Source organism: Eptesicus fuscus, chromosome 13 (assembly GCF_027574615.1).
Source record: "Eptesicus fuscus isolate TK198812 chromosome 13, DD_ASM_mEF_20220401, whole genome shotgun sequence".
Classification (NCBI taxonomy): domain Eukaryota; kingdom Metazoa; phylum Chordata; class Mammalia; order Chiroptera; family Vespertilionidae; genus Eptesicus; species Eptesicus fuscus.
The window spans coordinates 50,533,235-50,549,798 of NC_072485.1; the positions used below are offsets into that span (position 1 = coordinate 50,533,235).

The following is a 16,564-nucleotide window of genomic DNA, read 5'->3' on the forward strand; positions in this document are numbered from 1 at the left end:
GCTACTCAAGACACCAGCCACCAGAAAAAACGTTCTTTAAGAGCATGTAAAGGATGGGTCCCAAGTAAAATGTTATGTAATCTAGTACATCTTGGGCTCCAGCTGCGTATTCTTATTATTCTTGCACCCTTCCTTCCCTTCACAGAATTAACTGGCCTCATGACCTGAAGTTTACTGCCACATTTGCCTTCTACTTTCCTTAAACCTAAATCATATTTTCATCTTGCTCTGGGTTTTTTCTTTCCTTTTCTGGTTAAATGAAAAAGAGCTGTAGAGCTCTCCAGCTTCACTGGTTCTAGATACTTCTGCACATAGGTAAGCAAAGCCAATGTTTTAATCCCATATATTTTAATGCTACTACTCCCAACAACAAAGCAGTTCATCTAGATTGCCAATTCCAAAGCAGCTTTTCCTAACTAATTATATATTCCTTCTCTTGGATCATAATCACTGAAAACAACTAACTAGTAAGATTTGGGAAACTTTCGGTTATTTACCAGGTAAGGCAATTCTCCAAAGACATAATATCCTTAGAAATTATTAAGAGTCCCTTTCCTCCTTCCTATTAGCAAGAATTGCTAGTTTAGACCAGGGACTGGCAAACATTTTCTGTAAAGGCCAGAAAATAAATATATATTTGAGGCTTGTGGGCCATTCGGTTGCTATCTCAACTATGTTATACTGTAAAGTGCAATCAGCTACAGACAATACATGAATGAGCATATCTATGTTTCAATAAACTTTTATTCATAAAAAGCAGGCAATGGACTGGATTTGGCCCATGGGCCATAGTTAGAATCAGAAAAAAAATAGGCCTCACATAATGGGAACTCAATGCTTACTGCATAAGGGGATCTATATAGGCAGTAGTGGTAGGTAATGTATATATTTAGCCATGTGTGAAGTGAGTGTGTGTATGCGTTGAGGTGAGGAGGGCATAGGGCAAGCAGGACTAAAGACCTTCTGCAGAATGTCCTCTGTATTTCACACTTCAGCCAACTACCACCTGAAGGACAGAACGAGAGATCAGAAAGATCTCCATCTGTATTCCCTCGTCCTGGATTCCTCTGGGGCTATTAGTAAGTCTTTAAAATTCCCATCTCATCTTATTCTCTACACAAAATCACAACTCTAACAAAAGTGTAATCATATCCTGCTAAAAAAAACTACCAATACTTTTCTCAACCCTAAAGGGGAAGGTCCGTACTCTGTAGCATAGTATATAAAGCTTTTTATAACCTGGTTCCAACCTACTTGTCATCAGGCTTCAACTAAAATGCCACCTCATTATAGAAGCCATCCTTGTCTTCCCAATCTAAAGTAGCTCCCAGTGGCTTTCTCTCTAGCTCTGAGACCAAGCAGTTAAATCTCAATGTTTGCAAATGACAGAAGACACAAACTGGTAAAACTGTCAGCAATTTCACTACTTTAAGCCCAAAGTTTCTTCTTCCTGCAAAGACCGTTTCTGCAATCTTCCCCATGTCTCAGCAGCCCATTACAGTAAGCCTTCACTTGATGTTGTCAATAGATTTTGTGACTTTAAGCAAATGATAAAATGAAACCAATTTTGCCATAGGCTAATAGATATAAACAAGAGTCAAGTTCCTACAATATCTCACCAATGTTGTGACGAAATGACAAAACAAAATTGTTCGAGGATCTGGTGTATTGTGATCTCCAACAACTTGACTGGGTCAGTGATCAACACCATTATCTTCACTATCACCACCACAAACATATACTGAGAAATTACTGCTTTAAGTGTTTTTCATGTAACAACTCATTCTATCATCACAATAACCCTATAAAGTATTTAGTTGAGGAAACTGAGGCACAGAGAAGTGTGTTGGCCAACATACAATTATTAAGTCACAGGATTTGAACACAAGCAATCTAGCTCCAAAATCTTTATACTATGCCATGTTATGCCAAGAAAGATGTTTTACTCTTACAAGGGGACTTTAAAATAAAAGAGGCATCTAACACAGCATCTGGAAAAATTCATTTAAGTCAAAGTAAAAAGCAATCTAAAAACATACGGGCTCAGTAAAAAAATCACTAGGGCAAGCTGTAACAGAAAAGATAATTCATATTTCTCATATTGCTAGGGAATACTGTGGAATAAAAATTTCTAATGGCTTATTTTCTCAGAAAGAAAGCTTATTACAAACATAAATAGATCTACTACATGATCATTTGATATAATCACTTATCTGAGTTTTCCTCAAAGTATTCAAACTATATTCTAAATGAAATCCTATTTTAAACTTGTTTTTTTTTTCCAAAACAAATTAACAAAACATACTGAAAATGTCTTACCTTCTATTCCCAATCGAATCTTCTTAAGACCCCTCTCCTTCAAAACTGATTTGGCTACATCTCTGTTCTCAATGTACTTGAAAAATCTGTATAATTTTGTGCTATAAATAACTGAAAACAAACAAAAAAATATTTTCTTGTTAAAATCAAAGTACTTGAATATAAGAAACTTATTCTGATAATCAAATGGAGCTCACAACCCTGAAAGCCCACATAGTGGATGCAGTGATGCCAAAGGACGACTAGCCAACATGACAGGACAATTCAGTACAGTTAATGTAAAAGCAACACTGACGTTGAAACAAGAAAAGCTTTAAAATCAATCAGGTGACCCAATCCATAGGAAGAAGCTCCTTCTGAAAGACATCATATGTAAACTTATTGGAAGAGGATCTGCCCAAATTTCTTCAAATCAGAGAACTGAAAGAAGATATCAAGATCACATTTTCCAGCAGGCAAAGTTAAAGGACTTGCTATGATGCCTACAAGGCCTTGTCTGAGAAGGAAACAAACGCCTTGTTAGGAAGTACCAAATGGATACATCTTACATTTCATGGATTGAGCAACTATTAACTCCCCAAAAAGGCAAAGACCCTCCCCACAAATGTTTTCCATTCAGGCGAACAGCCCCATTTAAAACTGATGTTAAAAATGGCAGATTCGAGCATGTTCTGCCTAGGTTAGTCTGTTTAGAGCAAACTGGCTTTGCAAAGGACAGACATTCCACTGACAACATGTTGAGTCTTCCAAATGTGCTGGGAACTTCAGGGAGTTAGACTGATGGGCCTTCCTCGCCTTCTCTCTTTCAGGTGGAGTTATCTCCCTTAAAAGGTGAACTGCAAGGGTTTTTTTCAAAAAAAAAAAAGAAAAAAACACTCACAAACCAAACATGCTGGTTTAAGAGTCAATAAAAGAAAAATACGTATACAGATGCTACTCATGGAGGATATTGTGATTATTAACTACGCTCTTAAGATTACTGATATTTTAAGATACATATTTTTGACATTTCAGAATGGATGGTGTCATAATGTCACATTTAGGAAAATCGGGCGTGAAGAGGCTATCTCTGTCTCCTCAAATGAATATTCTTTTAGGTTGGAATATCTTGGCACAAAATGAACCATTTAGACAAATTAAGTGAAAATGTTTTCCGTCCTTTTAAGCTTCAAAGCTTAAGATAACAAGAAAACAAAAAAAACCCCATTGAAATGGAAAGCTCACAATTAAGGAAAAGCCAGGTGTATTATAACCTCTCATCACCAGAATGTCATTTCTGTGTTCTATGTTGACTCTACTCTTTCAATCAAACTTTTTGAAAACTAATACAAATTATAAGTTTGTTCATTTAGATATCTCTCTTAATTTTTGGTAACCTTTAATTTTTCCTGTGTTTTGTTTAACTTTTTATTCCACATATTATATAGAAACCCAGGGTCAGCAAAGGGCCTAGGAATGAGGAAATAACAACAGAAATGTCTAATACTACAACTGTCCACAAAAGAATCACTTATCTAATATCTAAGTAAATCATGCAATGAAAATGTCTCAATATAAACTCTGAAAAGTGCTACCAATATTTGTGAAAAAAACAATCTTTGAAAATCTTCTTTAGAAGTCAAAAAGAATACCACTTGGAGTCTACTTTGTTTTGTTTTTAGAAAGGGTAATAAGTAAAATGAAAATAAATTCATTTAAGGGTTTTGGCATTTTCTATATTCCTATACTTTTTTATTTAAACCCCAATCCTTACTGAGTCAACACAGACTACAGATGCTGGGCTATTTTATCTAGTTCCTCAAATGATTTTTTTTTTTACTCTTCTTTTCAGTCTATGAAACTGGTCAAAAATACTCTATTGGGTTCATGAAGATGAATATAAGAAATTTTCTAACAAAAAAATCAAAAGGCTCTAACAGAAAACGTTTGAAAGTGCAGTAAGAAAAAAGTTGGTCACTGCTGCTCAAGACACACTGTTTTGGTCAGAAATACCTAACTATAGTTCCACCAAGCTTTCTGAAGGATCACTGTATCCTCCAAATGCATATTTTTAAAAAGGAACATCTTAGAAATTAAAATCATTCTTGAAATCATTGTGTTGAAGCTCCTCATTTTATATACAAATAAAAATGCACCTTAAAAAAACAGCTTAGCCCTAGCCGGTTTGGCTCAGTGGACAGAGCGTCAGCCTGCAGAATGAAGGGTCCCAGGCTCAATTCAGGTCAAGGGCACATGCCCAGGTTGCAGGCTTAATCCCCAGTAGGGGACATCCAGGAAGCAGCCGATCAATAATTCTCTCTCATCATTGATGTTTCTCTCTCTCTCTCCCTCTCCGAAATCAATTAAAATATATTTATAAATAAATAAAAATTAAAAACGGCTTATTTTTTATGATCTACTACCCCAAGATCTACTTCTCTAGGATGCTTCCAAATTCAAAGAAAAAAAATCCATCAACATCCAGATATTCAATGAAGAGTAGACCATTTCTGTGTATGTCAGGGGTGGGCACACTTTTTCTGTAAAGAGCCAGATAGTAAGTATTTTGGGCTTTGCGAGCCATGCGGTCTCCACTGCAACTACTCAACTCTGCCACTGTAGCACAAAAGCAGCCATAGACAATACAGAAAACTTTATAAAAACAGGCAATAAGCTGGACTTGGCCCACAGGCCAGTCTGCAGACTCCTGGTATAGTTAAGAGTTCAATGCACTTTCTTTATAAAAACTGTCCTTTAATCAATATTATAAAAAATAGAGAATTTATAATGATTCAAGAGAGAGGAAACATGTCACAATACTTACTTTGTGAATATTCTTCTCCCATCTGGGGTGGATACTCTTCATCCCAATCAACCACATCATCGTCTGTAAGCACCACTATGTGGCATTCTCGTTCCCCACTCTGGGCACTAGCTACCATGAGAGGCAGGATCATTTCTTCTAGATAAAATTCAAACTGTCTACGAGCACCATCATTTGATAACTCATGCATTAGGGCACCTGAAATGAAACCCACAAAAAACTTCTTGATTTTTTGGGGGTGACTGATAAGTAAAAGAAGAGCAGAAGCAACACATATAACATCAGATTAGTTCAGCATCTATTTTTAGATCCCATACCAGTGATGGGCAACCTTTTGAGCTTGGTGTGTCAAACTTCGCCAAAAAACTGAGTATAACTCGGGTAGTGTGTCACTTTGAGGAAAAAACATTATTTCGCAAATGTTTCATCCTCAGGAGCAGCAAATGTTTCAACCGCGGCTTGCTCAGCGGCCGCGTGTCATCAGAAATGGCTATGCGTGTCAGTGCTGACACGCGTGTCATAGGTTCACCATCACTGCCATAGACAATATTGTGGTTATTCTTTAGTAAACAAAGCTTTTCCTAGGAAGAGTTCTAATGGAACTGTAGAATTACACAGCAAAAAGGGGCCAATAAAGACATGCAACAACATGCCCCTTCTGTCTACGGTTACAAAACTACTTTACACATAGTCAAAATTAAATCTGCCCCCACCCCCAGCCATTTTTTTTTTTTTACTACATCATGTTGACTTCCATCAGTATATGCAACTAAGGCCCGGTGCATGAAAATTCATGCACTGGAGTGGAGGTCCCTCAGACTGGCCTCTCACAGTCCAGGAGCCCTCAGGGGCGGGAGGCAACCCGGTGACCAGGGGAAGGTGACGCCCCATCACACCTCTGCTGCTGTCACTGCCAACAGCGCAAGCCTCGGCCAGCCCTGGTTACCTGAGCCTCTGGCGGCCCTGGGCGGCTGGGCAGCTGCCATCCGAGGCTTGCCTGTGCCTCGGGCCAGCCCTGGGAGGCTGTGGGGCTGTGGGGACTGGAGGACTCCAGCGGGGCTAAGGGGACTGGGCGCCACCATCTTGTGGCTGTGGGCACCCCATCTTTGAGGGCATGGCAGTCAATTAACATATTCCCTCTTTATTAGATAGGATTATATCTTAAAGATAGTAAGGATAATTTTCAGATTATCAATATAGACTAAATAGCTCCCATATTATACCTCCCGCATGTTTTCTTTCTCAGAAAATTATTCATAAACTGCATTAATATTTCAGTGTAGGAAGAGGGGTTAGAAGAGAAGGGTCACCTGGCTTGAGATAAGGAAGGCAAAAGGCCAAGCAAAATACAGCTCTGTCCCTTGAGAAAAGTGAAAGATACACCTCACCCTCTTTAAGTATAGACATAATGAACAACTTCAACATACACAGCCACACAAACTCACCTAAACTGACCTAATGTTTCTTCCTTTATTCCTATTTCAATGGCAATGTCCTATATATTACCTAAGGCTCTACCGGGCGGTTAGAGAAGGGCACTAGAACTCAAATCTGTATCTTGCAAGGGGGTGTATCCCCCTACAACATGCTATCTAATTATATAACTATTAGTAATACATCATTATAATATAATAAATGATGGATTAACCATCTATACCATTATTTTAACCATGTCTCTCTCTAGGCTAGCTGCTTCCCATTTTTAAAAAATTCCATTTAAACTAATTAATATGGTCCTTCTAGATAAAAAGATCTTGGAAGATGTTCAAGGTTGCACAAATTTAAGAGTCCTTGGGAATTAAAAATTAGTTCTTGCCCTGGCAGGTTTGGCTCAGTGGATAGTCGGCCTGCAAACCGAAGGGTCCTGGGTTTGATTACTGCCACTAAATATTTTTAATTGTGGATTTTCAATCACAACTTTATAAATATCGGTGATTAAACCCCCCTCTGGGATATTTTATCCTATATAATAAAAGCCTAATATGTAAATTGAACGGTGGAACGACCGGTCACTATGATGCACACTGGCCACCAGGGGGCAGATGTTCAACGCAGGAGCTGCCCCCTGGTGGTCAGTGCACTCCCACAGAGGGAGCGCTGCTCAGCCAGAAACCGGGCTCATGGCTGGCAAGCGCAGCTGTGGTGGCGGGAACCTCTCCCGCCTCTGCTGCAGGCGGGCAGTAAGGAGCAAGGGGTCCCAGACTGCGAGAGGGCGCAGACCAGGCTGAGGGACACTCCCCCGAACCCCACTGCATGAATCTGTGCACCAGGCCTCTAGTAAAAATACATAAAATTTAAGATAAAGTATGCAATCTTTTGTTTAAGTAATTTTACCATGGGCATAAAAGAAGCTTAGCTATATGGACTGGAATACCATTAGTCAGAGTATCATTAAGAAACATAAGACTCAGGTGTGATTTAAAAGATAAATTAATCAAATGACTATTCAGAGCTGTGCACATGGTTAAGGGAAGTAGCAATGAATGCTGAAGTACCCAGGTACTAGTAAAAGTAGGAAGCCATTACTAACTCTAGATCTGGGAGGAAAAGGGACAGAAACTGCTTTATCAGAGCCAGGTAAGAGATGGAGCTCAGGAAGATAAGATGTGGCCATGAAGGAGGGGGAATTCAGCCTCTTCCAGAAATACGACATGAATAAAGCTGGCAAATTATCCATGATGGTAGCTGATTTAACCATATTGCTAATGATCAGAATTATGATTTAAACTATCTACTTTGATTATTTGGGGATATGATGGCATGTTTCATTAATCACTGCCATGGAAGTGTCAATAATAGTGTAGCTAAACTGTAAGATATCTTTAACCAACTGCTTCTCATGTAATTTGTCAAAAATCTGGGATTCTAAATATTTATAATTGTGGATTTTCAATCACAACTTATGATATAGATTCTTCATATTAGTACACTGAGTGGAAATTGCGAGACTTGGTATAGCCCTTTTACAATGGGTATGATGATATTCATCCCTGAGAGGTCTTATGAAAGTACTGTATGTGCCACTACTTTCTAAAGTGCTGTGCAAATGTTAGCTTTAATGACCAGAAATGGATTATTTTAAATACAAATCCATTTGTATGTTGTGAATTGCGTATGATATGGATTCCAGGAGATAATGCTGGACAAGTCACTTGAATTACAAATTATTTTAATGGTATAAAGAAATGGAATGCAATGCCAATATTATTAATAATGAGACATATTGTTACAAAATTAAAACTACTTAGCAATATGTTGCTAATTACTTTCCAAACCAAATCTATATGTAGAAAGTACATTTACATGTCTTCATTTATGATTGTTAATAACTTGCTTTAAAAATATAAATAGTAAGATGAAAAAAAAATTCCATTTATAGCCAAACTCCTAGGTGTATGAACACTTTCTCTTTGACCTAATTTCTGAAACAATTCCAATCTGGCCTCCACACTCCTCAAAACTGCTCTCACTGTAGTCTTCAAATGACTTTCGGATTGTTAAAGACAATGAACCTCTTTTGATTCCAATCTTATTTGATCTCTCAACTGAATCTCCCCCTCGTCCTTAAAATGCTCCAGTTTTCTTCCTCCTCTTTGGCTGTTTTTCTCTAGTCACCTCTGCCAACTCTTTCTCCCCGAAGGTGTGCACAATTTTAAGTTCTTTTCTCCTCTCACTTTATGCTGACAATTCCCAAGTTTATTCTATGAATATTCTGCCTTCTATAGTCTAGATGCATTATATTCAACTGCCTTCTGGAAACCTCCACTTGGATGCCACCTCACAGGCACCTACTTCAAACTCACTCAATATATCCAGTTCTCTCTGCATCTCTGCGGTGTTTTCAAAATCAGTAAATAGCATCACCACCCACTCAGGTTCTCAGAATCCTCTCAGAAGAGTGCCGGGCACTGACAGGCACAGGCCCTTACGTAGTGCGGAAGAAATGAATGAATCCTTGATTCCTCTTCCATCTCTTAATTCAATCATTCCCCAAGTGCTATGAAGTTCACCTCTTAAATACATCTTGAATTATGTCATTTCCTTCGCTGGAAGATATTTTGCAAAGCTGTCAACTCTCGTATGCCACATGCTTTTCTGCAATGCGACCTTCACAGCTCCTTGCAGGAGGTGCAGTCTAACTCTCCTCCCCGTTATCTAGGCTGGTCATACTGACTTGCTTGTAACCAGCGGAGCATGGCAGAGATGATGGTTGGTGTATGACTTGCAGTTTTGCCATGGTCTAGGGATTGCTCACTCTCCAAATGATTTCTCTCTGAACCCAGTCTCCAGGCTTGGAGAAGCCCCAGACACATGAAGAGCCACATATAGGAACTGTGTTTGACAGTCCTCGCTGAACCCAGCATTTGAGTCGCCTCAGCCCTTCAATTTTTCACAAGAATAAGGCTTCAGACATTGTAAAGCGGACAAGTCACCTCTTTTGTACCGTCTGAATTCTTGACCCACAGAACAAAAATGATTATACTTGATGCTACTAAATTTGGAATGGTTTGTTAAATAGCACTAAACAGAACACATCTGCCCCCATCACAGACCAAGTCATCAATTTTCACACAAACTACTGTAAAACCTTCTAATCAAACTCCCCAACATTTGCTTTTGCCCTCTATAGAGAAGTACCCCCTTATCTATGGTTTCACTTTCTGCGATTTCAGTTACCCACAGTCAACCATGGTCCAAAAATATTAAATGGAAAATACCAAGAGCATTTCAAAATCTTGCTTCCTGGCATATGATGTCAGTTTGGCTCAAATAACTCTTAAAAAAAAAAAAGAAAGAAACAATTGGTACATTTTAAATTGCATGCTGTTCAGAGCAGCATGAGGAAATCTCGCACTGTCCAGCTCTGTGCAATCCAGAACATGAATCCTCCTTTTGTACAGAATATCCACGCTGCACACGCTACCTGCATGTTAGTCACTAGTTGCTGTCTAGGTTATCAGGTCCACTGTCACAGTATCACAGTGCTTGTGTCCAAGTCACCCTTATTTTACTTAATAATGGCCCCAAAGCACAAGAATAGTGATGCTGGCAATTCAGATATGCCAAAGAAAAGTCATGAAGTGTTTCCTTTAAATGAAAAGGTGAAAGTTCTTAAGAAAAAAAAAAAAATCATATGCTGAGGTTGGTAAGATCTATGGTAAGAATGAATCTTCTGTGAAATTATGAAAAAGGAAAAAGAAATTCATGCTAGTTTTGTTGTTACACCTCAAATTGCAAAAGTTACAGCTACGGGTCATCATAAATACTTAATTAAAAGGCATGAAATTTGTGGGTGGAAGACATGAACAGAAAATGTATGTATGTACGTATCTGAGGTTTCAGAGATCCACTGGGGGGCTTAGAATACAGTTCCCTCAGATAAGGGGGAACTACTGTAATTCCTTTTCCCCATAGCAGCCAAATCTAATTATGTGTCTCTTGGTTTAAACCTTTCAGAGCTTGTTCTGTTCTTAGAATAAAAAGGCCCAAATCCTCACTTTGATCCATAAAGTCCTATTATTTGAAAAAGGAGTTTATGGATAAGTGTGTACTTTTAAAAAATATTTTCTTTAAATACTATCAACATATTGATGACTCATTTCTCTCTTGAACTTTAGACATATATTACCAATGTCCCACTCAACATTTCCATCTGGGTGTCTAAAGGTTATTTCAAACTTAACATGTCCACTGTATTTTCATTTCTTTTAGCCCTAGGCCTTCATTCCTGAATTCAACCCTGGTTCTCAAAACCTCTTCTGGGTTACAGTGCTTGCTTAAGAAGAGAATGTGTACACTGAATGTGTCACTAGTTGGGGAGCTACTATAAACCACAGATTTCCCTCACTACATTAAGTTCCATGACAGAAGATTGAGAAGTCAGTCCTTCCCTGTACTAACTTTACCTTTGAACATGCAATTCCTTCTGCTTGGAACAGACTTCCTCTTCCCTTTCCTCCAGAAAGCTTCCTCAAGCCCCATACCTGAGTTAGGTACTGTTCCTACAAGCTCACTTAACACCCTATTCTTCCTCTAACACCAAAATACAATTTACTTATCTTTCTTCCCTACTATACTACAAGCATGAAAACAGTGGCCTTATCTTCTTTTGTCTTTTATAAACCAAATATTTGCTATAAAGTGAGTGCTCAATAAAAATGAAGAAAATGATTACTATGTAACCATTAAACAATCTGTTATTTAAAAATATTTACTAATAGTTATTCACAATATATTTTTCCATGTGAAATATAAATAGCATGTACAGTACAATATGACCCTTTAATATTTTTTTAAGTTTCCTTTACTTCCTAATTTTGCTTATTTTTTAAGCAAACCCTTATTAACACTGTGTCAAGCACAGTTCATTTAATCTTCACAACAAACTAGTGAGGTAAGTATTGCCATCTGCATTTTAAAGATGAGGAAACTAAGAAACAAGGTTTTAAGTAATTTGCCCAAGAAATGGAGAACTCTCTATTTGATATGCATTTAGTACTTGTATAATTTCTTTTTAAGTTAAGAGACAAACTTAGACATTTTAATGTCATGTGTCATTCCAATAGTCAGTAAAGGCACTTATTTTCAGGAAAAAAATTTAAAGCTATACACCCACAGCATCCTTTCATATTTGTAAAGACTATTTCTGTTTCTTCACATTCTATATATTTTTGTTTTAATAATCTATGAGAACCTCTAAATTTTAGCAACATATATTGCAAGTAACCTAGACATAAAGTATTACTTAAAAGTCAGAAGTCTAGAAAAACCATACTATATATATTTTACATAAAGGTTTTACCCTTAATTCCATAACAAATAAATGAAACTTAACAGTGACGACAAGGTAGCTATGTCCAAAGGATTACAGAACTAAAATCCAAATCATCTGTAAGAAATTCTAGTGTTTTTTTATTCAACAGTCACCAAAATTCAACATCTAATTATATAAAGTTAAAATTGTCCCATGAAAAAAATACACTAAACTTAAAAGTCTAGGATCTATAATTAGAATAATGAATGCTCATGGTTTCAACTATAAAACATTTTTAAATGTGAAAAAACAGCAACTTTATTCAAGTTTACAGTTGTATGTTCCAGACGTCCAACAATTTGACTTTAAACTTTTAAATATTATTTACATAGAAATGGACTGAGTTGGACCATCCACTGCTTTGTCACACCTATTGATATTTTTATGGACACTTAAAGGAATGTTTGGCAAAAATAAAATGGTACTTAGGGAGAGACTTATTAAGACCACTAATTTTCAGAGTTCATAACTAAGCATGAAGAAGGCTAGTTATATTTAAGTATACAAGAGATGCCTTAAAAATTTTAAATAAAATTTCCCATTCAGTTTCCAACACACCAATCTCTGAAAAGGTATAATACCAGTCTGCCAAGCTAGGGTTAAATTTAGGTAATAAAGATAACCATTATGTCTGGCTAACATAAGGCTATAGAAACTTTTAAAATGGCTTCCCATTGCAACCTAACATATAAAAAGCCAGGGGCTGTCACGACCAAAACAACCAGACAGACAACTGAACACACGCTGCGTGGGGCGACCAGGCTGGCAGGGGGGGTAGTGAGGGATGACCAAATGACTCAAGAGCAGGCTGTGTGGGGTGACCAGGATGGCAGGAGGGTTAGTGAGGGACGACCAAACCACTAAACAGCAGGCTACATGGGGCGACCAGGCCGGCAGGGTGGGCAGTTGGGAGCAACCAGACCAGCGGGGGGGCAGTTGGGGGTCACCAGGCCAGCAGAGGGAGGCAGTTGAGGATGACCAGGCCAGCGGGGGGCGGGGGGGGGGGAGTTGGGAAAGACCAGGCCAGCACGGGGGGCAGTTAGGGACAATCAGGCTGGCAAGCAGAGGCTGTTAGGGGTGATCAGGCAGGCAGGCAGAGGCTGTTAGGGGTGATCAGGCTGGCAGGGGGCAGTTAGGGGGGATCAGGCAGGCAGGTGAGCAGTTAGGAGCCAGCAGTCTCGGATTTGAGAGGGGTGTCCAACTGCCAGTTTAGGGATCGGGCCTAAACCGGAAGTCGGACATCCCCTGAGGGGTCCGGATTGGAGAGGGTGCAGGCTGGGTTGAGGGGACCACCCCCCCCACCCCCGCCCTGTGCACTAATTTCATGCACCGGGCCTCTAGTATAAAATAAAATGTAAGAACATTAGTTTGGATTAAAGACCTCTCATAATCTGGCCCACCTATTTATTCCTGTCTCCTTCTGGTCCTGACATAAAGTATCTGCTCCAACTAGGTTATTTCCAAAGTACATATTTTGCATCTTTATTCTAAAAATCCCAGCTCTCAGAATGACCTCCCTACTCTACTCTTTCTAAATCATTCCTATTCATTCTTTACTACCTGTATCCTCTGGACTCATCCCTAAACCCTCTAGGCCACAATAACCACTCCTTCCTCTGAACTTCTCCAACCACTTAATATCAAGTCAACATTGGATAATTCTCATATACTATTTTGACTTTTCTATATATAATCAATCACCTTTTCTTCTTAGGCATGACATAACGTTGAAATGGTGGGGGCTGAGAAAGTTGTGAGAAGAGAATATCAAAGAAATAAGATTCCAAAGGTCTGGACCTTGCTCAGACTATGTTTGAAGTTCTTGAACAAAGTCCCTTAACCCTTTGTATAAATGAGGACTAGGTATTCAATCTAAGATCTTTAATGACAAATACTGGTTTTGAGAATTAGTGGCTTAGAATATTATCTTACAGGCTAAGTACAAAAAATTTCTAAAATATTGGTTTTTGTGATCTGAGGAATTCAACCAGACACCACACTTGACCAAAGCCAGGGGTCCCAAGCTGGTAGATAAAAGATTAACAACAAATTATAGAGGAAAACAGTCAATGAGGAAATCCGGAAAAGTCTATCAAAAAAATAAACTATTAAAAGTTGAAAAAGTTTTGGAAAATTGCACATTTTATAGGAGCTTATAAACACCTCTGTAGATTTCCATAAATAATCTTCATGGTACTAGAATGCTTTACAATTCAGTTAAATATTTGAAGTCTAGGTAAATAGCATTATTTCAGCCTTTTCATTCCAATATAGTATAACTCCACAAACTAGTCACACACAAAAGAGCATACTTACTGAGATCTCTACATTTAATAGTACTATATTCAAAAGAGATACAAAGATAGTCACATGCTTCTCTCAGTTCAGGAATAGATATGCCATCAGGACAACGGATTACTCCTGTTTTATAGTAATCCTAAAAAAAAAAAAAAAAAAAAAAGGCAAGAATGAATAAAACATCTGGAGCATGAGGTAGCCAAAACTTATTAAGGCCCAATTGCTTCACTGACTCACCCAGTCATAAAATTATTTAATAGCTGATAAGATAAAAATCGAAATCTCCCCATTATTTACATCTCTCTCTACTATTTCATGCTAAATCATATGTATTTTCCCCCATGAGTTATTTTTCTATATAATTACCACATATTTTTAAGTTGTTTTTTAAGAATATTTATTTAGTTAGTTAATCCTCACCTGAGGATATTTTTCCATTGATTTTTAGGAAGAGTAGAAGAGAGAGGGAAAGACAGAGAAACACTGATGTGAGAGAAACACATCTATTGGTTGCCCCAGGATTACAAATAATGTTACTCCATAGCTAAATTATGAAAATATTCCTTACTTGTCAACTCCATTGGGGGTCAAATGGAAGTATTGGCAACTGAAAAAGCATTTCTCCTCCACCCCCCAAATTAAGATCTGCCTCAAGGTTCTTGCAGCTCAGAGCCACAGTAACCCAAGGTTCTCGAGGTTCAGAGCCACAGAAACACAAAGCTGCTGCATCAATGGAAACAAGGTATTTTCTGGTATTCACAACTGTTTCTCCAAGTACTAACAATTCAATCACGATCAATTACAGTTGACCCTGAACAACGCCGGACTTAGGGGTACCAACCCATTGTGCATTTGAAAATTCATGTATAACTTTTGACTTCCCCAAAACTTAATCAACAATAGCCTACTACTGTCTGGAAGCCTTACCAATAACAAAGAGTCAATTGACACATATTTTGTATGTTGTATTATATACTTTAGTCTTATAATAATGTAAACTAAAGAAAATTAACAAAATTATGAGAAAATGCTTCTAGTTATTTATTGAAAAACATCTGCCTATAAGTGGAACCAAACCTGTATTATTCCAGGGTCAACTATACTTTTCCTGTCTTGTACCTTAAGATCCTCTCTCCTCTTTTTCCCCAAAACTATTTGAGGAAATGGTATTTTCAGACTGTGGCATAAACTGTCACACACTATAATCAAATCTTTATCACTGATTTGAAATTACAAGTAGGGAAATTACAAATATTCCTCAAAAATAAAAGGTTAAAACCTCAAAATAAAAATAAAGGTTTAAAACAAAGATGCTAACAAATTCATTTTAGAGATTAATTTTAAATGTTTATAAATATCCATATTGCTTATGTGCAATAAAATATTAGAATTCAAGTAGCCACATTCATTCTCAGGTAGCAAAAAATGATTGACTTATTTTATTTAAGAGAATTAAGGAGAGAGGAATAACATGACTCCATATATGTTAACATTAAACCCCCCTTTTTTTTTTTTTCAAAATATATATTTTATTGATTTTTTTACAGAGAGGAAGGAAGAGGGATAGAGAGTTAGAAACATCAATGAGAGAGAAACATCGATCAGCTGCCTCTTGCACACCTCCTACTGGGGATGTGCCCGCAACCAAGTACATGCCCTTGACCGGAATCGAACCTGGGACCCTTGAGTCCACAGGACGATGCTCTATCCACTGAGCCAAACCGGTCAGGGCTACATTAAACCCTTTTGAAAGAAGTGCCTATGCAGACCTAAGAGATGAATCACCCACTACCCTATCTTCCCAAAAATCTTAAAATTCATTTATTTAAATATTATGTACTAAAATAAAGAGAGTCACATGAATATGATTAAGTCAAAACACATAAGCAACAAAAATTTACCAGGATAGCTCGAAATACAGTGGAGCCAATTCCTTCTGCCACCTCATATTCTCCCTTCTCATTGGGACGTGTAAAATTATGTTCTCTGCCAGATCCGAACATCCTATTATAGCAAGTAATTAAGAAATATATCATTAAGACACTTTCTTCAAAAGGGAAAATTGATTCCATGCACAAAACTAAAAAGGAATTGTAATTTAAGTATTGAATTTTATTATTAAATTAGTTCAAGAATTTTTATCAGAAATTTATCCTGATAAACGTATTTGACAAAGTAATATTTAAAATATTTTCTTTATGATGGGAGGGAACAGTAGTGTACAGGGGTGGGTAAAAGTAGGTTTACATTTGTGACTATGTGAAACAGATACTTTATTTTTATTATTAATTTATATTATAAATGTAAATCTACTTTTACCCACATCTGTA

The 16,564-nt window shown here is 37.6% G+C and overlaps 1 protein-coding gene across 4 annotated transcripts in view; it reads right to left on the minus strand.

The window, feature by feature from the left end:
* The window catches only part of BTBD10 (BTB domain containing 10), a 69,224-nt gene that overhangs the window by 1,340 nt on the left and 51,320 nt on the right, over window positions 1-16,564 (minus strand). For all 4 annotated transcript variants that reach the window (XM_054725298.1, XM_028159822.2, XM_054725300.1 and 1 more), the window contains 4 exons: window positions 16,136-16,238; window positions 14,253-14,373; window positions 5,123-5,320; window positions 2,320-2,430 (listed from right to left, as the gene is read on the minus strand). In XM_054725298.1, coding sequence (XP_054581273.1) covers window positions 2,320-2,430; window positions 5,123-5,320; window positions 14,253-14,373; window positions 16,136-16,238 — 533 coding nt within the window. The remainder of the gene's footprint in view (window positions 1-2,319; window positions 2,431-5,122; window positions 5,321-14,252; window positions 14,374-16,135; window positions 16,239-16,564) is intronic.